This window comes from Panthera uncia, chromosome F1, assembly GCF_023721935.1.
Source record: "Panthera uncia isolate 11264 chromosome F1, Puncia_PCG_1.0, whole genome shotgun sequence".
NCBI classification, from domain to species: Eukaryota; Metazoa; Chordata; class Mammalia; order Carnivora; family Felidae; genus Panthera; species Panthera uncia.
In genome coordinates, this window is record NC_064813.1 from 6,338,448 (window position 1) to 6,361,478 (window position 23,031).

The following is a 23,031-nucleotide window of genomic DNA, read 5'->3' on the forward strand; positions in this document are numbered from 1 at the left end:
TAAGCCAATGAATGGTTTCAACTCTGTACAAAAATTGCTGGAGTTTATCTGTTGGAAGAAACAGAATTCAAGAACCCAGAAAAGGGAAGGGGAGGGGTGGGTGGGAAAGCCAGGACCACACATAGAAAGCCCAGTCCCAGCCATCATTATCACTGCAACATCATTATTTACCGAAAATCTTACCAATAGGAGCTGCTGGAAGTAATTATAAATTATAGGCACCTCCAAGTGTATTTACAGGAAAATTAACACATTAGGAGTGCTAAACTTCTCGACTTCTAGAGCTTACTATCCATGAGTTGCTCCATTTCTTCAGACTACAGGAAAAGATACACTTAGAGGGGAGGAATATTGGTATAGCAAGAGTTGAAGGAGAATAAGCTCTCTTTCAGAGTCCGATTTAGGGGCCCATACCCTGAATCTGTGCCAATAATCCCCAGCAGAAGTTTGTCTGAAAGGATTTATATCCAAAAGCATCCATAATATTTTATTCTATGAAATCTGATTCCAAGAGTCAGGCTCTGAGAGGTTCCTAAATCTGATCAACTAGTTACTTGTCACCTTTATTTTCAAGAGCTATTACCAGACAAAGGCCAAGTTGAAATGGTAGCCATGGAAGGAGTCATTGTCATGTGACTCTGGCACAGCTAACCGCTCAAGTAATGGTCAGAGATGCTCCCCGACGCTCGCCCCGCTTTGGAGGACAGACAACCCAAACTGAAGGGTACCCACCCACCTGCTCTCTGCATGAACGGGAGGTAGGGGGCAGGGCCAGGGAGACAAGTTCTAGAGGTACTGATAAAAACACTTCCCATGTGTTAATTCTGTCACCCCACCACAAATTAATTTAGATTAGTTTTTCCCAAAGTGTGTTTCTCTTTTTTAATGTTTACTTACTTATTTTGAGAGAGAGCGAGACAGCACATGCACAAGAGCTGGGGAGGGGCAGAGACAGAGGAGAAAGAGAATCCCAAGCTGGTTCTGTGCTGTGAGCACAGAGCCTGATGCAGGGCTTGATCCAATGAACTGTGAGATCATGACCTGAGCCAGAATCAAGAATCTGACACCCAAACCCCACCCAGCCACCCAGGCGCCCCCACAAAGTGTATTCCTAAAAAACCTGATTCCTGGGAGAGAATGTGGAGATTTAATGGAAGAGTTTCCATGAGTCATATACATTTGGGAAATACTGAAAATAGAAATTCCTCTTGAAGAGTCACAGTGTGCGTTAGTGAGCATTTTGAAGGCTGTCAAGAACCCTATTTAATTTAACTTTCCAAAAGGAAGTGGTCACAGGATTGATTTTCTCACAACACCTACCATCACAGGCAATATAGGAAGTATAATGCATAAACCTGTCCGGGAGCCTAATTGCTGAGGCCTGAATCCCTACTCTACTTAATTGCCAGTACTGTGACCCTGGTCAAGGTAGTAGCCTCCATTCAACTCAGTTTTCTTATCTGTAAAATGGGCCTCATGGCAGAATCTACCTGAAAGGCTCTTGTGGAGATTAAGGGAGTCAATGTGAGTAATGTTCCAAAAGTTTTAATTGTTGTTTGTAAGGTACAGCTCTTTTATTTGCTTGTTTCAAGAACCAGTAACCATGTGGGAAGGTCCAAAAAGAGACTTATTTTTCCTTTCAGCAACATGTTGTGCAAGACTTCCACAGAAAGATTTTGATAGGTTTATTCAGACCAGTCCTATTATCACTGAATACCAGGGGCATATAACGTGGACTACCAAAAGGAGCACTGAACTAAGAGCAAGGGGATGGAGAGCCCACATTTGGCTTCCACGAAGAACAGTTGACCTCGGGCAAGTCCCTGAGCCTCACTGCACCTCAGTTGTCACACAAGAGAATGAGGGTTGGACTAGATGGGTAGTTTCACAATTCATCCACTCACAATGTGAGTTAAGGAAGGTTTCTAAATCTAAATACTGTTTTCTAGATTTCACACACACACACACACACACACACACACACACACGTACACCCTGTCCACTAGGTTGTTAGATACTGTAAAGAAGGATCACACCCTCTTCATCTAAAAAACCTACAGCAAAGGGGCACCTGGGTGGCTCAGTCGGTTAAGCGTCAGACTTTGGGTCAGGTCATGATCTCGCAGCTCGTGAGTTCGAGCCCCGCATTGGGCTGACAGCTCAGAGCCTGGAGCCTGCTTCGGATTCTGTGTCTCCCTCTCTCTCTGCCCCTCCCCCTGCTCACGCTCTGTCTCTGTCTCTCAATAAATAAATGTAAAAAATTAATTAATTAATTAGAAAACATCCTCTAGCCATATGAAAAAATTGAGCAAAAGGCTTTTTGCTTCGACTTGACATTTGCCCACAATGTTGCCAACATATCCCAACAAGAAATTATCGATCCTTAGAAACATGTCCATCACAGGGGCGCCTGGGTGGCTCAGTTGGTTGAGCGTCCAACTTTGGCTCAGGTCATGATCTCACAGCTCATGAGTTCGAGCCATGCATAGGGCTCTGTGCCAACAGCTCAGAGCCTGGAGCCTGCTTCACATTCTGTGTCTCCCTCTCTCTCTACCCCTTTCCTGCTTGCACTGTCTCTCTCTCTGTCAAAAATAAACATTAAAACAATTTTTTTGAGTTTATTTATTTTTGACAGAGAGACAGAGAGAGAGAGATGGAGCATGAGTAGGGGAGGTACAGAGAGAGGAAGACACAGAATCCGAAGCAGGCTCCAGGCTCTGAGCTGTCAGCACAGAGCCTGATGCGGGGCTCAAACTCACAGACCGTGAGATCATGACCTGAGCCAAAGTCGGACGCTCAACCGACTGAGCCACCCAGGTACCCCAAACATTAAAACAATTTTTTTTTTTAAAAATCTACAGCAGCTGTATACCTACTGTTGAATGAATGCCTATTTAACAGTAATCAACCCATTATCCCATCATTCAAAAAATTTCAAGACCCCCATGACATAAGACATTATGCTAAGTACAATTAATTTACATATTTCTGGAAAGCTATCAGTTCTACCTATAAAGAGCTTTGCAATTTAATTTGTGACGTATCAAATGATGACTCATTGTTGCAGTTTCTTTTTACAGCCTTTCAGTTTGTATCCCATCACTCAGGTGAGTTTCATGGTATTATGTTACACAGCAGGTCAGTGCTCGTTTTTTTACATTATCATACAAAGGCTCTATATTGTTATAAAAAGGATTGTATAAAGGTATTCAGGAGCTATGATAGAAGAGATGGCAGAATCAATACATTACGATTAAAGCGAGTATGCTGTAATCAGTTTTATGTAAAATTTTAGATTAATAAAGAACATTTATTAGATGAAAACTTCTTAACAAGTGGGGAGAAACAGGCACGTTTTGGAGCTGATTTTAAATACAGATGATCAATTTCCTTTTGTGAGAAGAAACCATTTACGATTTTTCCTTCAAATATACAGTTGTGTATAGCCTCATTCAGTCTCAAAAAAAAAAAAAAAAAAACAAACAAACAATGACCAAGAGCATGGATCTCCATAAACAACACAGGCGTAAACAAACATCTTCTATAATTACTAGTCAGATTTCAGTTCTTTCTTTGCACTGACAAAAGCATGCTATGCCATGGATGTGATCTCTAAAATCAGAATGTTCTGAAACACCCACCCGACTCCACCATAATCTATTTGATCCAGGCTGCTCTGAGACGGGGAATGTGAATACATGTGAATACGGTGCTTGCTGAATACACTCTGAGTATTGCATCTTTGTGAAAAGTGTGCAGGAACTCTTGTGGATCAATTACCAGATTTTTAAAATCTCAACATAATCGTGCACTTTCATCATTTCTCTTGGGGGCTGCTTCAGCTCCTCCTCTATTGGCATCGCCTTATCAGTAATGTAACGTAGGAAACTTCTCAAGGACAACAGTGGTAGACGAGGGCCCACAAAAACGGCATGCGTGATGCGACCAGGCAGGGGATTCGCAAGGAGGTCTTTGGTTTGCAGAAAGTTTAATTTTAATAGGTCTAAGAAAATAGGAGAGCCCTCCATCCTTGCTCTGCTATATACTGTTTGTATTGCAAATGACTCTTGAGATTGCAGGTGTCTGCCTGAAGGCAGGTCACGGAAAGTCAGTGAAAACCAGGGCAACCCCAGCAACAGAAATTAACCTGCAGATCAGACAGGCAAATATGTATTTTAGAGAGCATTAATCCCACTGCAACAATCAAACTGGACTTCACAAAATGAACAGAGACTCCGAACAACAAAAGCAACCAACAGCATCTATTCCAACGTTGCAAATTTCTTAGATATTACAGATGTCACCCAACAGTGAGTGCATTTGCTTCCCATATGTGAACAAAACTAAGGCATCACAAGATCCATCTGAATGGAATGCTAACCTTCACTTAAAATTTTTTTTTTTTCTTTTCCTAGCTGACGACACAATTTTGGTATTATCACAACGGAGCTTCTGGCTGGAAAAAATTAAATTAATGGATGGATTAAAAAAAGCTTAGAAACTTAAAAAAAAAAAATAAACAACTCTCAAATATCTATACTTGATGGTGTCAAGAGCCAAGATGAATGCGTTTCAATTGCAACTTCCAAACTAAACTCACAAATTACTACCATTATGCTAAGTGTTAGCTACCCCACTGTGCAGTTTTGCTTTGTGAATTTTTACCTTCCTCTATGAACACTTTTAGCCACTGATCGCACAGCCTTTCAATGTTTTCTGCCTTTTCCTTTAAATAAACTGGCTGTGGCTCCCTCCATCTGGTTCCCCTTCCGTCAGCAACCCTGCACCTGTTCACACCTCCTCTCCTGTTGGATTCCACTGAACATTTCCTCCTCTGCCAGGGCTATTCTGGCACTCGCAACCTTTCTGTCATTCAATCCATCTGTCAGAAGTGAACTTTGTTTACCGCAAGCTTCTGCTTTCTTCTTCAAGAAGCAAAGCCCCTCAAGGTCATTGTCAAATGAACTGTCGGCACGGATTTAAATCCTCTCCTGCTAACCAGCAGAAGATGAAGTTCTGTTGTGTAATGCACTTGTGAAAATTACTTTTGGGTTCGGGAAGACAATAATTTGGAGTCAAAGTAGTAAGACGTGGTATTTTAATGATCATTTGTAAAACCAGACAGCTGATATGTATTTCCTTCATGTGTGTCTGCACTCATTATATCAAGTATGAACTATATGTATAAGAAGCAAAATAAAAGTTTTAAAGTGAAATCAAAATATCGTAAACAAGTTTACACTATGCAAAAATTGCTTCGTACTATACAGCATTAACTTGAGGAATAAATATTTTCACTAATGAATTAGCCAAGGGAAAGAGTATTCCAATTAAGAAATTTTACACTGACATGCTTACAATGTACAAATATGTACCATTTCAATTATAAGCTATATATTAACACACAGCTCCATTACTGCTTTGAGAAACTGAACCCAGGATATACAAATCAAGTGTATTTTAAATTCCATCATTTAAAAAAGGAACAATTCGGCTTCAATAATATTCAAATAAATATATGTTGCCCAACAAACACACCATCTATCTAAAGAAATGTAAGTTGTACCAATAGGCCAGTTCTGTGAAAAAAATTTAACTCATCAAAATTAGGTGAAAATTATACTCTCAACTGAATTTATTCTGTCATCCATCCACAGCTAGCAAGTAATTGCCCTCCTTTCATAAATCGGACATGAAATCACTTGATGCTGAATTCCTTACCGGTATTTTAGGCAACTGTATTCTTTAGGAAAAAGACAAACCAAAGACTCGATTCAATTTTCTTAGAAGAAAAAGGGAGATCACTTTTTTTTTTTTTTTAGGAGGAAGTAGATGGCACAAATTTTAGCCAAAGCACTGTTACAAATGTGAAGCTAACTGTAAACCTGGATGGTACTTCGTTCATAAGCTGCTTTTACATTTGGAAGAATTATCCCAAGACTTAATCTTATTGTACAGGCTTTTATTAAGTACCATTAATCAAGTCAGGAAAATTTTCTGACTTCTTTTCAGAAAAGATAAAAATTGAGGCTTTTGCCATTGACATAAAATTGCAAGCAGGTTTCATTAATAAAAGCAGTCTAAAAACAAGTAATTTAAAATATGAATCCTAAGGGTTTGATTGATTAAATATTTACAATTTACAAAAAAGACTTTCTCAGAACAATTCTTCAGATGTATTAAGGAAAACTGTTGTGATGCTAAATATAAAAGCCAAAACAAAACCCGACAGAGACAGCTTCAAATCCGAGGGCTGAGACATTCTTTTTTAGCTCGAATTTCAATTTTATTACGAATCTCCAAAATGCCCTATGTCCTATATAAATCATTCTGATCTAATATATATTATGTAATTTAATATGTGGATTTTTGGACGCAAAATGTGGATTCTTTGAGGTGCTTCCTTCTTTCAATTCCCCCAAAACATGATTTCTAAATAATTTTCGTGTGGAGAAAATTTCAGAACTAGCATCTAATTCACCCGGCAGTTTTGTTTGCTCTTTTTCTGGGCATTTTTTTTTTTCCCTGGAGTGTGATCTGTGCTTGAGGGTAGTTCGGTTACCTGGATGCCTGCTTCTGAATAGCACGGAAAGAGTCCCGGTAATTTGATCACTTCCATGGGCTGCTTTGCTATATACAAGAAAGAGGTGTGAGCAGAATGCCAGTTTCACAGGGCTGCTTAAATCACCGTGAAGGAACGCTTCATTCTTAGCTGACTGCGTTTCAGAAACACACTCGTAGGCTGGTTTCGGAAAATGTATATGGTAAGAATGTAAACAAATGAAAAACCACTCAGTCTCACATCACTTATGCTCACGCACAGATGCGGGAATGTGCACACGCGCACACACTTCTCCCCTCCAGAAGCACGTAAGAAAAAGGAAAGGGAAAGAATATCTCGATTACTTTTCCAAAGGGACTCATTGAAGGAATTCAGAGAATACTGTTAACATTCATCTGCCTAATGTGTACTAGGCTTATTTTATGTTTTAAACGGAAAAGCTGGGAGAAAGTTGGAGATAGTTTGATACCAACACCTGAAACACACATTTTACAGGAAAAATCGAGCGGCACTGAGGCAGGGCTGTGCCAGGGCGCAGGAGAGAGCAGTGGAGCAGCTTCTAAGGGCCCTGCTAGGTAAAGGCAGAGAGCTGATGTCATCCGCATTCTCTGATAGGAGTTTTCCTCAAACAGCATATGGACGTAGGACGGAAGGTAAAAATATTTCAACTCCGTAACAGAGAACTTGACCTTCCTTAATTTATCTACATTCTGAATGAGACTAACAGTTCTGCTTTTCTAAGAACTGAAAATGATGAAAACACAATGAGTTTTCCTCTGGTGTATTGATTTTTCTGCCCATCTATTCACGGAGTCTTTTAAAAACAGAGGCTATTCCTTCTTCCGCCCCCTTCCTCAGTTACCTTAAGGCAAGACCTTCTCTTGGATGTGAAAATATCTGCGGGACCGCAGGACAAAGAACTGAGACATTTTCATAGAGTCGATCAAGGGGGAAGAGGCAGATCTGCGAGATTCTGCTCAGAGTGAGGAGAGACTAAATGTCAACTTTAAATCTGCCACAATCATTTACTAATGTGCTGCTGTATCAAATAAGTCTAATTTTTTGACAGGACCAAATTAGATTTATTGCAGAAACTGCTGCATAAATAGCATATGGCTATGTTATACCACCTATTTCAAATCCTGGTAACGTTTCCCCCTCCCCCTCCAAAATGAATAAATTGAGCCAAGCTACAAAGCTTCTGTAAAAAGAGAGAGAGAGAGAGAGGGAAATATACTAGTTCAAAAACAGATGTAGGAGATCTGCATTTCTTTGTTAAAGTAATAGTTTTAACCTGAAGGTCCCAACTCTAGATTTTAAAAAGAAAGGATTCCTTAATTAAGTTATTGAATTTAATAGATCGTTTTCACCTTCCTTTCTGTCAGAAAGACTTAATCTTACTTTTGTTTTAAGGCTTGGGGCTCGGATTTATGCCCAACGTCTTGACGTTCAACCCGCAGTTACAGGGGAAAGAAAAGAAGGCGAGCTGCTCTGAATCAATAACGGTATCAATCAGGTCATGAGAAATCACCAAGCACAAACGCACGCACCGTATGTTGGTTTGGGTTTTCATTTGTTAGAGACCTAGGTGGTAGAAATCATAGCAAAGAGTCTCCTCTGATTGTAAGTACAGCCTTGATCCCGGAAACTCTCTGATGCATAAAATACATAAAGTGATCATTCCACGTTGCCACCCTGGACACATCAGGACGGCGGAAGGGCACAGACGGCGAAAACCAAGGTTGCGTGGAGGCTGGGACTGCAGACCCCCACCACAAATTTCGAGATGGCCCAGCCTTCCCTTCTCAGTCCCTACCCCGAGAACCCACCCCCGCCCCCAACTGTGCTACCGTTCCACTCCATTTTTCTTCTTGAACAAAAGTTCCTGCTCTTCCGTGGATGGGAAAGACATTGCAAGGTCTTATCTCAGACCAATGGGCACACCACTGCAGACATCATGGCACTCGGCTACCCCGCAGACTCCCTCTCTGTGGTCAGTCTTCCCAGCTGCCCTATCTGTTACTGTCTGATTAGTTCTGCTAAGGAGCCCCTCCCCTGCCAGCTTTCGGCGCCATCTGTTCGACACAAGATGGCTGTTGCCCAGGAACCTAACACTGCCCTCCTACCTGGCACCCGGCTACTATCCTTACCCCAAAGTGCTAACACAGGTTCTCACTGCTGGCAGAGTCAGGCTTTCATTACTACTACTTTGACAAGTGCAGGGTTGTTTGTAATTTCTCTTTTATCCTGATTTTGATTGTACAACCACCTCCCACTGATTCAGTTTGCTTCAGTTTTGTTGCTCACAGATTTTACTCTCCACATTAATCTCCCTCTGGCATGTTACTGCATCTGTTCCCTTTTTTATTATTAATTTTCAAATTCCCACCATTTTTGACAAAAAGGAGGTAATCTACACTCTGTTTCTGCCCATTTCATTTTCTTTAATTTGGAAGATAAGTATGAAAGCATGCCAAAGAAGTTAATTCTCCGTTAACAGTTTATTTTCTGGCATCCCTAAGCCTTTGTATATGAAAAACAGATAGGAATAAATGTTGACTGAATCACAACAACGTCGCAACCGTTCCCGAATTTAATGAAAAGCAAACATATGAAACAGCATCTCAAAAGTTTATTAGTTATGTGAGTTGTCTCATGCTGTCATTCTTTTCTTCCACTTTGAACAGATAACCCTTTGTGCAAATCAGTCTGAGCGCAAGATCTGAATTGGGGCTCCTCTACGGTTCCGAAATGGGCTCTGTTTCCACCGTGCATGAATTTTATCGTTTCTTAATATAATCCTCATCCTTCCTCAGCCAAACACTGTGGACCTATTCAATAGCGACGGATCCTGAATCGATGCTTTATTTCAGAAACAGGTTCAGAATCCAGAACTGTCATCAGTGCAATAAGGACAGAGCTTAAAGATATCCAACTTTGCAGGGGCCGCTTTCATTATTTCTTGCTTGACAAACAGTTACTGTCGGGAGCGGCAAGGTGGTTCTCCTCCAAAGACAAAGAGAGCCATTGAGGAGTGAGCACACGGGAAGTCGTATATTTAACAATACATTCTCTCGGTGTCCCTGACTTGTCACCACCACCGCCTTGCCATAAAAGGACTTGCCTAATCTGACCTTGCCTCAATGGCCCTGAAGTTTTCTAGACTGAGCAACGCGTGGTGCCTGCTAACAAATTTACTTTATACGAGTTTGTATCGGTGGGGTCATCCCTGAGCAGATGAGTGACGCCTCAAGATTTACAGAGCCCTGATTGCGTCTCAGTGATATTCATACTCACATTTATCCTCCTAAAATTACAGTTAAGATCTGTAGTAAATAAAGTACGGTGGGAGACTTTTTCCCAAGGGGACAGGAGATCCTCAGAAACAACCAGCGCTAGTGTGAAAGTCAAGCTATGCCCAGGCTGGTGAACCACACTTCAGACTAGCTGCTGGAAAACCAACCTTGAACCTGCTAAAACCCACTCTTAATGCCTCATCTTGAACACCCCGCCCCCACCTCCACCCTTTGCATATATCCCAATAGTGACCTGTTAACTTTGTTTGATATCCTTCTTTTGTTGGTATAGTTATATTTAGAATAATTACACTCTTGACACAGGCTGGATTCTTTTGGTAAATCTGGCTGGAAATAGGCTTCTTGGGGGGGTGGGGGTAGACACAATATAGGTGTTGGAGGGATACGTGACCAGACACTGGTGCCCTCCCTAAGGAATCCCTTCATACTCTGCCTGGTTCTCTGCCCTCCCTCAGGTGACTGGGGCCCGCTGTGGAGAGGTCACCCAGAGCCAAGGTGGAACAGTGTTCCCCTCGGCTGGATACCAGCTTTACACACTGCTTCCAAATGCTTTCCGACCCATTTGGTGTCCGCTCTGAGTTCCTGAATTCAGGGAGCTACGCTGTCTGCTAAGCCGATCTAACAGAGTAGTAGCTTAATAAAAACGTGTTTAACTTGCACTGGGCCCTGGTCCCCGCTGAGACATGGCCCCAGGTGGGCACTGAGTGAAAATGGATATTCCTCAGACCTCTTCCTTTCTCAGGACCCTAAAAATGAGCTTTGATTCCAACATTTCACATCAATGAATCACTATACAATCTACTCGTGGGTACCAGGAAAACATTAAATAACAAGTAAGTAATGCCTGGTAATTGGTCTAGGCAACACTTCCAATTAGGAAGAGGTGTTTAAGAAGAAATTAGACGTCAAGTTACATTGTTTTAATTTACCTTAAATGAATATTGGAGATCAGAGCTCTCTTTTAGAAAAATATTCCTATTTAGAGGTACTGAAACCACCGTATTTTGTTTTAGCCTGTTTCTCCCCCCCCCCCCTCCTATTTTCACTGAACTTGATGTTCATTGTTGTTGAGTCAGGCAAGTGCTGTGGGCAGTCCTTTCTCTGTTTCCTCTGGGCTTCTCCAGAAAATGAGTTGGCTGCCACCACCACCATGCTCCAGGCTGTGGGCCTGTGTGGCAGGGGAGAAGAAGAGACATCCCCAGCGTCGATTTTCATTGCACACACATTCGGGCTTCACGGAGCTGAGACGAGCGAGCCAGGGAAACTTAAGCAGAACCCGCAGACACACGTTCTCTGGCAGCGTCTGACTCCAACCTCTCCCGCCCCGGGGCTGCCCCGAGACCCCGGGTCTTAGTCCATCAAACAGGTGGAGAGAAGGGGCTCAGGCAACATGGTGTCCACTAGGGCAAAATGAAACGCCTTTGCTTTCCTGGCTCTCTGACAGCCTGTTCTCTCGGGTACCAGGTGGGGGAAGGGAAAGAGGATGCAATTTAAAACAGTCCCAAGGCCATCTATTTCAAGACTTGAAGATGTTGGTTGCACATATATCCATTTAAAAGTATTTTTGACACGTTCTCTGCTTAATTTATTCATGAAAGGAGCACAAGAAAAAAAAATAAGCTTAACTTTTAAATGGAAACTGGAGGCTAAAAATTCTTCAATAAAACTCAGGAGGGGAAAAAAAAACCCCAAAAAACTGAAGTTCACTGAGCAAGACGGCACGTCAATATTCTAGACTCTCCTTTGCAAATGAGGAGAGGTTGTAAGTTTGGTTTGTTGGCCTGAGCCCGTCTGTCACCTGAAAATGAGAACAGTTCCTTCTTAATTTCCCCTAACAATAAAGAACAGAGGCAAAGTTATTCAACGTTTATGGACAATTTGCTCCCCTGAGCCAGATGCCAAACATGGTTCATGAGACCCGCCTCCTGGCCTATGAACTGAGGTTCCGCAATCCAAAGGGCATTTCTACTCAGCTTTGAAATACGTCTTTGCACTTATTTGTGAACAGGAGCCTCAGAGCACAGGCTCTGGAGTCTGACGGACCTGGTTCGAAGCCTGCCTCTTCCACTCGGGCCCCTTCCTTCCTACCCGGCTGCAGGATTTCATGCCTCAGCTTCCTCCGGCTTCCTCTAAGGTCTGAGAAGGCAGAGTGTTCAAGCTTCTTGTGTGAAAGCTTTTTGTTTTTTTAATTTTTTAAAATGTGTATTTATTTTTGAGAGAGAGAGAGTGTGAGTGGGGAAGGGGCAGAGAGAGAGACACACACACACACACACAGAATCCGAAGCAGGCTCCAGGCTCTGAGCTGTCAGCACAGAGCCCGACACGGGGCTTGAACTCACAAATGTGAGATCATGACCTGAGTGGAAGTCAGATGCTTAACTGGCTGAGCCATCCAGGTGCCCTGAAAGGTGTTTTTTTTTTTTTTTTTTTTTTTTTTTTTTTAATTCTTCTTTGCAAAGCACTGGTTTTATAAAATGGACTAAAAATGAATTACCGCAAAATTAAAAAAAATTTAAACATACAAAAAAACTAAAGGTCACTGATCATGCACTTGGATAACTGGATAATGTGGCAATTTAAAATAAAAGTTTGCGGGGTGCGTGGGTGGCCCAGTTGGTGAAGTGTCTGACTCTTGGTTTCAGTTCAGGTTGTGGTCTCACAGTAAGTGAGTTTGAGCCCCACGTCAGGCAGAGCCTGCTTGGGATCCTCTCTCTCCCTCTGTCTCTGCCTCTCCCCTGCTCGTGCTCTCTCTCTCTCTCTCTCTCAAAATAAATAAATAAACTTAAATAAACTAAAAGTTTGCAAACACTCCATTTCTGTATTTATCGCAGACTCGTAATTTACAGGCCACATTTCATGCCGCAAGGCTGTCAGGAGTCAGGCACAGCGCCTGGTTAGTGCTAGATGCTCATTTATGCATCCTTTACATCTCTCTTTTTGTATTCTGAGAGTTCTCCACTCAAAACCACAAAGCAACCCTGTACAGAACTCCTCCCCAGTCAGAGCGCCTCTCCTTGCTCAGTGCAACTCTCCTCCCTTCCTCAGGCACTTCTGCTGAGACTGCCAGGCCCCCAGCTCCCAAAAGGGTGTGTGTGCACATGACCCGTGTGCATCCAAGGGGTGGCTGTGCAATTGGAAGACGACAAGCTAGGATGCCCCAGTCTTACAGTCTGAAACCAAGGGCATGTCCTCTACCTCCAGTTCAGACTGAAGGACGTGACTCCATGGTGTGGAAGAACCTGAAAGGAGGAGGCAACATTCAGAAAGAAGTCCAGCCCTGTGATTGGCAGGGAAGGACAGCAGACTGGTGTGACCCCCGAGTCCCTGCTCCAAGAAAGCCCGGGGCCAGGTGCGTCCGGATTTTACGTGGGCTGATTATCAGACTACTCAATTCCCTCTTTCTGGGAATTACCTCAACCAGAGTCCTGACAGTCAACAAGCATTTGCAATAATTGTTATGTGGAAGGAAGCTAAATGCTCTCCAACGTTCTGGAAAGGAAGCTTAATCACCTTTCCCCAAGTAACCCACCCACCATAACAGGAAAACCTGTTGTACCCCTTCTCAATTTCAAAAAGATACAGATACTACATTTCACGTTAATATCTCTCCAGGTCATAGGTCAGATCTTCCCCTTTGGGTCTGGAAAGGAGGGAAGAGCAGAATACCCATTTTATGGGCCTCACGGAGCTTCCTGCTCTGAGAAAGTCTTTGAAGTACGTATCACTGAAAACATCCTTTATATAAAAGAGGAAATAAACATTTGAAAGGTAGCCCTGCTGAGATAAGCTTCAGCCTGCAGGTTTGATGGCAGGTTGGTCTCCCTTGTGTTTTGCACAGAGCCACTCAAGTTCTAAATTCTCTGGAAAGTAAACAGAAGGCTTCCTGCAGTAATTCCCCTCCAGATCGGATCTGAGAAAAAGACGCAGGATTCAAAAGAATATGCTTCGATACAGGTACAGTAGGGATGGAGAAGCGTGTAACAGCAATCATATGAACGTTCTGAAATGGGTTGTTTTAACACATTGTATCATAAAGTAATCTACCCGCATGGATGTAAATGATAGTCTTGCAAGAGGGATTGAAATCCCAGTAGCTCTGTAAAAATGTTTGGACATGTCGAAAGCAAATATGTGAAGGAATTTCCACTTTTTTATAAAGGCCCCTCCTTCCTCTTGGGTAAAAATGAAGTGAAGAAAGTGAAGGAGAATGAGAGTTGTATTATAACATGTTAAGTGACTAAGGCAAAATAATGACCTGAAAACACTGTTTCCTACGAAAAACCCAAGCCAAGATTAAAACACACTGACATGTATTTATATCAGTGTACAAGGGAGCAGCTAACACTTATTTCTAGCATAAATTTACACCACTGATTTCTTCAGTTGTATTTTCGGGGACAACTGCATGAATCCTTTTCCTGGTAATCTACACAGAAATACAGCGGGATGGATAATGGTACAGGCGTGCCAGGCAAGCTGCTGGGGTTGAAAACCTGCTTCTGTAACATGTCAGCTGTGTGACCTTAGATGAATCATTTTACTTCTCTGCACCCTGCCTACCTCAGCTGTAAAACAGCCTGTACCTTATACAGCTATAAGGGGGGAGGTACCAAATTAAAAGCTCTGAGCTCAGATCCTGGAACACAGAAGGGGTTCGGTAAGTGATGGCCATTGCCGCTAGCCACTACCCCTATTCTTATTTTTGAAAGAACTACCACATGTAGCATGGTTCCAGGTAGATCTTAACATGGATATATTCTTCATCTCAGAGACTGATACTCTTAGATATTTAAACAACAAGTTGTATGTATTTAACTCACTCTCGTACATACAGGTGCACCCCTACCCAGAATGCCCATCGTTCCCATTTTCCTGCTTCCAAAATGCTGCTGAGCTCGTAAGACGCTGTCCAGTTCTCTGTCCCTGTAATACTTTATCTGGAATCTCCCCTCTGGATCTTTTCATTTATCTCACCAACTCTGTGTATTTTCTTTTCTTCCCTAGCAGCCTGTAAGTTTCTGAGGGCCAGCATCTGAAGCTATTTTATATTTCTGCCTCCTAACATCCCTGGCACAGTGTCTTGCGATAGGATATGCTTCACGTGGAATGAGCAAATAAATGAGCAGATATTTTAAGATGTGTTTGAAAGTTTGTTATGGAAAAGGAAGAAGTCATTTGAATAAGACTAGTAATAAAGACATAACTGGAAGAAGGAAGCCTCGCTTTTGTTTTCATGTATGCTAGGCTATATACACTTATCGATCATGTTTATTAGGCACTGCTTTCAGAGGGGCCACCTCTCAATTACAAAAAATGCTAATTTGGAAGTGTGTGTGTGTTTAAGAGGGAAAGAGAGAGAGGTTTTTAAGGCAGCATATTTAGGTGAGAGCCGTGGTATACTTTATCAGCCCTACTTGAATTGTCAGAATGTCTATCATTTGATCCTGCTATAAACATGTATGTTCAGGGGCGCCTGGGTGGCTCAGTCAGTTGAGAGACTGACTTCGACTCAGGTCATGATCTCATGGTTTGTGAGTTCGAGCCCCGCGTCGGGCTCTGTGCTGGCAGCTCAGAGCCTGGAGCTTGCTTCTGATTCTGTGTCTCCCTCTCTCTCTGCCCCTCCCTCACTCATGCTCTGTCTCTCTCTGTCTCAGAAATAAACATTAAAAACAATTTTTTTAAAAAAAATGTATGTTCATACAAAGTTAAAAATGAAAACAAAAAGCTATTTCCATCTTACCTCCATCTTACATTTTTACCCTGATATATTTTAGTATATCAATGTACTAAATTATATTAATATATCAATATATTAATATAATAATTATGTTCAGCATATCAGTATACTATATCTGTATTAATACTGTTGAAAGAATAGTCATAAACTTGCAAAACACTGGCCGTCCCTGTAATGACTTACTAAGCTCCAACTCTTCGCAAAGGGCTGAGCCAGGTGCTTGGAGAAATAGAACATTAATAAGACCTCCCACCCTCATTCCAGAAGGGAAGAAAAGCAAGTACTTAAAAGCCTTCAGAGTATTAATTCATTTTTTTCAGATTTTCACTGTCCCTGTCCCTGTTTGGAGGGATTCACTCAGGGGCAGAGCCTTCAGCTCTGAGTGGGAAGGAAGATTCAGAGGGAAATGTGCTCCCCTGTGGCAGGGCCATCTGGGAGGGCGACAGTGGAAAACTCAGGACTTTGGACAGACCTGGAAAGGAAGGTAAGATTACAATAGGGCTAGAGAAGGTCATAGGGGTATTCTAAGTGTGCAATTCGTCTGTGTCACTGGCATGCAAGCGAGGAAAAAACTGGAGGGGCTGGATACCTGCCCCCCCGCACTACCCTCAGTGGTCTGAATCCTCTGAAGCAGCGCCACCCGATGGAAGGTTTCGGCAGCAGGTGACAGAGTCAAAGCAGAGCTTAAAAACCTTCAACTGGCAGAGGCTTGAGGAACAGACTGGGAGGATGTTACAGGGGAACGTTTCCGTGGCCCTTGTGAGAGGTCAGCAGAGCCTAAGTTACAATAAATATAAATAAATTGGAGGCATGAAGGACGCTTCGATGAAATCTTTGAAATTCAAACTAAGGAAAGGTCTTAAACAAAGAATACTCCAAGCAATTTAAATGCCTAATGTCAGGAAATAAGGCACTTCATAATGGGGTGTCTTAAATTACTGTTAGAATCATTGACTGTTGGGGCTAGAAGGAAACTCAAAAATCAGTTTGTAACCTCATTTTATAGGTAAGCAAGCAGGTTCAAAGAATTAAGTAACTTTTCAAAAGTTACAAAGATAGCGAATGCCCCAGGAAAGGATTCCCAAACTCCACTTTGTATCCCTTGGACGCCTGGGTAGGGGGCTGCCCTAAGAAAAGCATGTGGCTTTGTTATTCCATCCTGTGCATCATTCTATATTATGTCCTTATTTATTTTTGAGAGAGAGAGAGAGAGAGAGAGAGAATGAGAATGAGCAGGGGAGGGGCAGAGAGAGAGGGGGACAGAGGATCAGAAGCAGGCTCTTCCCTGACAGCAACAAGCCCCATGCGGGCTTCAGACTCACAAACCTTGAGATCATGACCTGCGCCGAGGTTGGGCTCTCGACGTCCCCAGGCGCCCCTCTGTTTTGTTCTCTTGTGCCCTGATGTCCCCTTCAGTATCCTTGGCTGGTGGCTCTTTTCCATCCTACTCTACAAGCATGGCCCTCTCGTGCTTTCACCCATCTCCTTGGCTACAACTAGTAGCTTTATGTCGAAGCATCCAGCGAAGAGTCTCAGGTCTTGACCTTTCTCCTCACACTGGACCTGCACTGCACATCTCCACTCAAGTCCCAAAACACAGTGTATTATTTTTCTCTGTTACTCCTTTTAAGTTTTCCAGTTGAACTAATGGTTCATCCAGTTAACATGGGAGTCACCTTTAATTCTGGCCTCTCTCATTTGCTACCCCATGCCTCCTGTTTGTTTTGTTTTGTTTTGTTTTTTTAATGTTTATTTATAGTGGAGACAGAGAGAGACAGCATGAGCAGGGGAGGTGCAGAGAGAGAGGGAGACACAGAATCTGAAGCAGGCTCCAGGCTCCGAGCTGTCAGCACAGAGCTTGACACGGGCTCAAACCCATGAAACATGAGATGAAGACCTGAGCTGAAGTCAGGTGTTTAACCAACTGAGCCACCCAGGTGCCCCTACCCTAAATGCTTCTTAAAGATGCTATTTTCCTTCTGTTTTACTGGCAAAGCCATGCCCAGGATTCATTACTAACCCCTGGACTTACATTTGAATCCAGGCCCTTGTCAAGCGTCTCTTTGTCGGCCAATCTACAATTAACTTCCATTTACCTTCTTTAAGTACATATTTGGGGGCACCTGGGTGGCACATTTGGTTGAGTGTCCAACTCTTGATTTCGGCTCAGGTCATGATCCCAGGGTCATGGAATCAAGCCCCTGTCAGGCTCTGCACTGAGCGTGGAGCTTGTTTTGAGATTCTCCCTCTCTCTCCCTCTCTCTCTCTCTCTCTCTCTCTGCCCGTCTCCTACTCTCTCTGTCTAAATTTAAAAAATTAAATAATTAAAAAAAATAAATAAATACATATTTGAACCCTTATAGTCCAAGCTCTCTTGACTTCTTCCTTGAACTGCACAGCCTCCTAACTGAGGGGTTGGTAAATTTTCTCTGTCAAGGGCCAGACAATAAATATTTTAAGGTTTTGAGGACCATACTCAATTCTGCCATAATAGTCTTAGTACATAATGCATAAGGGATAATCATGGCTGTGTCCAGTAAAACTTTAGTTATGGATATATATATTTTTACATGTCACAAAACATTATTTTTCTTTTGTTTTTTTCCCTAACCATTTAAAAATATAAAAACCCTTTTTAGCTCATGGCCCAAAATAGACAACAGGCCATGTTTGCAGGCCGTAGTTGCTGACTCTGCCCTAACTGGTCCTCCTGTTCCCACATCAGCTCTCCGAGTTTGCTCTCCACACTGCTGAGTCTGAACACCAACCCAAAGAGTTGACCATGTTGACAGCCTTGCTTAAATACATCAAGAGTAACCCATTACTCTCAGAATGGCCCAAACTGCAGAATACAGATCACAAGGCCCTTCCTCTGGTCCCTGTTTGCCTTTCCTGGCTTATCCCCTGCCAAACATCTAATCTGATTGTAGAGTTTATATTCCCTCTCAGCTTCCTGTCTGTACATATATATCGCTCCATCCACCTTCTTCTACTTTGAGAACTGCTACTCAAGAACTTATTAATCACAATAGCTACCAAACATCTCCTCTTCCAGAAAGCTTTCCCTATCATCTTCACCTCCAATGTACAACGAGCCGATTCTTCTTCCTAGGTGCTCCTGTGGTAGTATTTATTCCTGTTACTGCGTTTTTATCACACTCTGCTATAACTGCATATATAGAGCTGGCTCTGTACTAGAGTGTGAGCAACCTAAGGATAAGAACTGAATCTTATGTTTTTCTCTATGCCCAAGACCAAGCAATGTACTTGAAAGATACTAGGTGTCCAATAAATAGATGGTGGATGAGTAAATGTTGTACTTACCAGCTGGGTACTTCCATAAATGTTCAATTTCTATTTTCCTTTTTTTTTTTTTTTTTTTTTTTAAGTAATCAGTATATCCAACATGGGGCTTGAACCCACAACCCAGAGATCAAGAGTCTCATGCCCCAGTGATGGAGCCAGCTGGGCGCCCCTCTATTTTCCGTGTTTAAGTCCAAGTGGACAATAAAGGGAAATAGCAAACAAGTGATGGGTTATTTTTGTTTCAGATTGCTCTACGGATTAATATGCTAGTTTATACGTTTCCTTTCCCTAGATCACCTCCATCCTTATCTTGTCATTACTTACAACATTGTTTTCATATTCTATGTCAAACTTTGTTTAGACTATGTCATTCGAAACGTTAAAGTTAAGGCTAAGTGAAGAGCTACCTGTGTGGAATGTATTTATTTCCACTGGTCTACATGGGAAAAGAAGACATAATGTTTCTCAGCCACATACTTGAGTATACCGAATCAATACAGAATGTTGAGGGAAAGCAAATTCTAAAAAGCCCAAAAAAGTGTATCAGAAATATTTAGCCCAACAACCACATCCCATTTTTAGAGCAAAAGAGAGATACACATAGTTCTTTGCTTTTTTAATTGTCCTCTTTAAATTTATGAATGTGGATTTTATAAAACGTGAACGCAGACTAAATGTAAAATGCTTACAAAAGAGTACTGCACTCAGAAAATGGGTAATTTTTTTCTGTAAAACTAGTTTTCAATTTCTGTAGACTAGCTGTAAATAAAGCCCAACAGAAAAAGCTTTCTATGGAACCAAGCAACACCATTTTCCTCAAGAACAAAGGAATTAGTTACTACGAGTCCATTTTCAGCAGTCGCTGTACCTTAAATATGCTCCTCTTACAAGAAACTGGTCTTGTCAGACAGTACAAATTGATACGGTGCAGGAACACTCCCTACAGGACTTCAACTTCAGAAATTAACTCTCTAAGACAGAATGGCGAAGGGAACAAAACCAGCATTAATATTTATTTACTGAAGCCCAGCCACACTGAGACGTTAAAGGCTGTCCCGTTTCTGTCGTTGGCAGTGCTTAGCACACAAATGGTTGTTTCAGAAGAACACCTATTAACTATCATGACACAGCTAAACTTCGAAACTTCTAAGATTAAATAATCCATAGGAACTATCTTGACATTACATTCTCAGGTCTACAGAACAACACTTTGAACGGGCATGAAAAGAACAGCTATTATTCTGTAGGAGTAAGCAGTTTCTTCTCATAAAAAGTGTTTTATCTATTGGGATTTTTCCAGATATCACACATGTATAAATGATTTATTTTCTTTCTTTCTTTTTCTCTCTCTCTTTCTTCTCTTTCTCTTGCATTGTTTAAAAGCGAAGTTGGCAAACCATTTGGAATATTATCATAACAAAATGTTTTTAACAAAGTTTGATTTTAACAGAACTAGAGGCATCTTAACACTAACCCAAAACTTTGGGAGGTTCACCAACCCCTAGAATATTTTTTTCTCCAAATGCAGGCTGTTCAAGTGGTGCTTTTCCTCCATCTGTTATCATACCGTGCTCAGAATTACATTGTCATATTTAATGTAAAAGGGATCAGTCCCCTTTCGTAGTTTAAATTCAACATATTACTATGATGAAAAGACCAGGGATTTTCTAATTTATGAGCCACATCAAAGCTTATAAACTTACATGTGTATTTAGACAAAGTTCTCTGTAAAAACGGAAAAACTGTAAGAACTGAACAAACCTAAATGCTTGATCTGAAAAATGAAAAATCGTAGTAGAATTCAAAGTGAGAAGAAACCACTTATATGGGTAACATGAAATTTTACAATCTCTATTTGAATTTCTGTGTATATGCATTTGTGTGCGTGTGTGTGTGTGTGTGCGTGTGTGTGTTTTCCACACAGCAAATTATACAGCGCTTGCTACCTAAAATGTCTCATCGTAACCCAGGGCTGAGCTATACGTTCACTAAAGTTTCACAACATTGACAATCACCTCACAGTACCTCATGACAGAAGCCATGTAATTTGAGACCACAGTGGTACAGGGCACAGTTATAATAACCGTTTGAACATGAACAGTGTCAATCAATTCCATCTCTAAATTCTATACCTTCTTAGGACTCAGGTTCCTTATTTTGTATCAGTTACATCTCAGTTTGCATCTTGGGATGCCTTCTACTTGGGTCTCTTTCACCACTGACAGTATCTGACTCTTTTCCTAAATATATTTCCTCAGATCTTTCAGTTCAACATTTTTATTAGACACAGAATTAACAGGAGAGGTACTGGTGGTGGTAGGAGGAACATGTCATGTTGCTCATCTTGATAGAGAATCACCTAAATATTTGAGCATTGCCGATGAAAGGTTTTGTAATATATCATAATTCCCTGCCACACTTATCATTCACATGTCTGGGTGTTTTGCTTTCCACATCTCCACTTCTCTTAATATGCCTGAAAGCTGTGTGTGAATTGAATGACTAAGACGAACTCTAACAACTGTTTGGAAGCCGGTGGCAAAAATCAGTGGGATGGAATTGGTGCTCTGGCGCGTAATGGGATTAGGGGTACCTGGTGAGGTGCAGTTGGTGCTGCGACTCGCTCAGCAGATCTGTCAGTTGCAGGCACTCCTCTCTGGCCCCGGCTGCCTTCTGCTGCTCCCGTTCCAAGTGCTGTTTGCTTTCACTGACTTCTAATCTCAATTTCTCTATTTCCTTAGGTAGAGAGGGGGCGGGGGGGAAGCATCCACATAAACTATATGCACTTGAATTCAAAATTATTTCATTTTTATTTTTGCCATGAATTTTAATGGGATGAAAAATTATTAGAAAATTTAGGCTAGCTTCCATTTTATGACAAAGGGAATTAACCCAGCCAAAAATGCACATTAGTGAGGTTTTTTTGGATCGTAAGATGAAGTCTAATTTCAGAAATGAAATGATTAAATGAGAGTAGTCAAAATGGATAATCTGCACTTTCATTCTTAAGGCTTGGTCCTTTTAAAAACAGTATTAACTTAAAAATGTCACCACTTTAAAAATACATTTTCATTTGTGAGATTAGATCAGATACATGCAGTGATTTACTTCAAATATGTGACTCTGTTCTGAAAGGTATATTTATGGTTTCATTTGGATGTTTTGAAAGCCAAACTGAAGGGTAAATTGTTACACCTTTTAAAAAAAATGTGAGGTGTAAAAGAAGGCATCATTATGATGCTCAACATTATTTGGAAAAAAATACTTTTTAGGAAAAAAAATATAGCATGAGAACCTTCAAGCCTTTAGAGTATATGAGATTTCTGAGCTAAAACAATATTACACTAAAATTGCATTAAAAGGCAACAAAAGCACTCTACAGTTAATAAATATGAACATCTAAAATATATAAAAATTTATGATATATAAAAATTTATGATATATAAAAATTTATGATTCTCTAGTCTCAGGATGAAATTATCCCCGTCTTACTGAAACTCAAATATTTTGAAGCAAAAATACCTTATATGGAACACAGTTTTAAATAGTTCACACATTAAAGGATAATTATTTATTTATCATACAACATCTATAAATTAACAAAAAATAAAAGATAGATCTTCAGACTATTAAATCCAGAAAAAAAATAAATAAAGGGGAAAGTAAAGGGTAGAAACATTTTCAAATTCAACAGAAAGCAAGAAGCAATTTTAATTCACAAAAATGCAATCTCCTTTTGGAAAACAAAATCATGTCTAAGTGTTTTGAACTTAGTATTTAAGTACATCTCAATTTCCTCATATCATTACTCAATATGCTCAAACTACATTTAATGCATCAGGAAGATAAACTAAATGATTTGTTTTTTTGACATTTATCACATATAAATATCCAGTTTATCCCCATAAAAACTGTACATTGCCAGCAACTTAATAAAACAACTTACAAGTTCTCAGATATTGTTTTATTTTTAAAAACCTATGTAATAATGAACCTATCACTTACATTCAGAGTAGATTTTCTGTATCTTTCAGATTAGAACACTAAACGAAACTGACCTGTTTCTTTAAAAATTTCAAACTGATAAAGCTATACCAATTTATTTCTAA

The 23,031-nt window shown here is 41.0% G+C and overlaps 1 protein-coding gene across 4 annotated transcripts in view; it reads right to left on the bottom strand.

Moving 5' to 3' along the window:
• SDCCAG8 (SHH signaling and ciliogenesis regulator SDCCAG8) overlaps positions 1-23,031 on the bottom strand; it is a 253,018-nt gene that overhangs the window by 108,401 nt on the left and 121,586 nt on the right. For all 4 annotated transcript variants that reach the window (XM_049633839.1, XM_049633837.1, XM_049633838.1 and 1 more), the window contains exon 13: positions 21,516-21,658. In XM_049633839.1, coding sequence (XP_049489796.1) covers positions 21,516-21,658 — 143 coding nt within the window. The remainder of the gene's footprint in view (positions 1-21,515; positions 21,659-23,031) is intronic.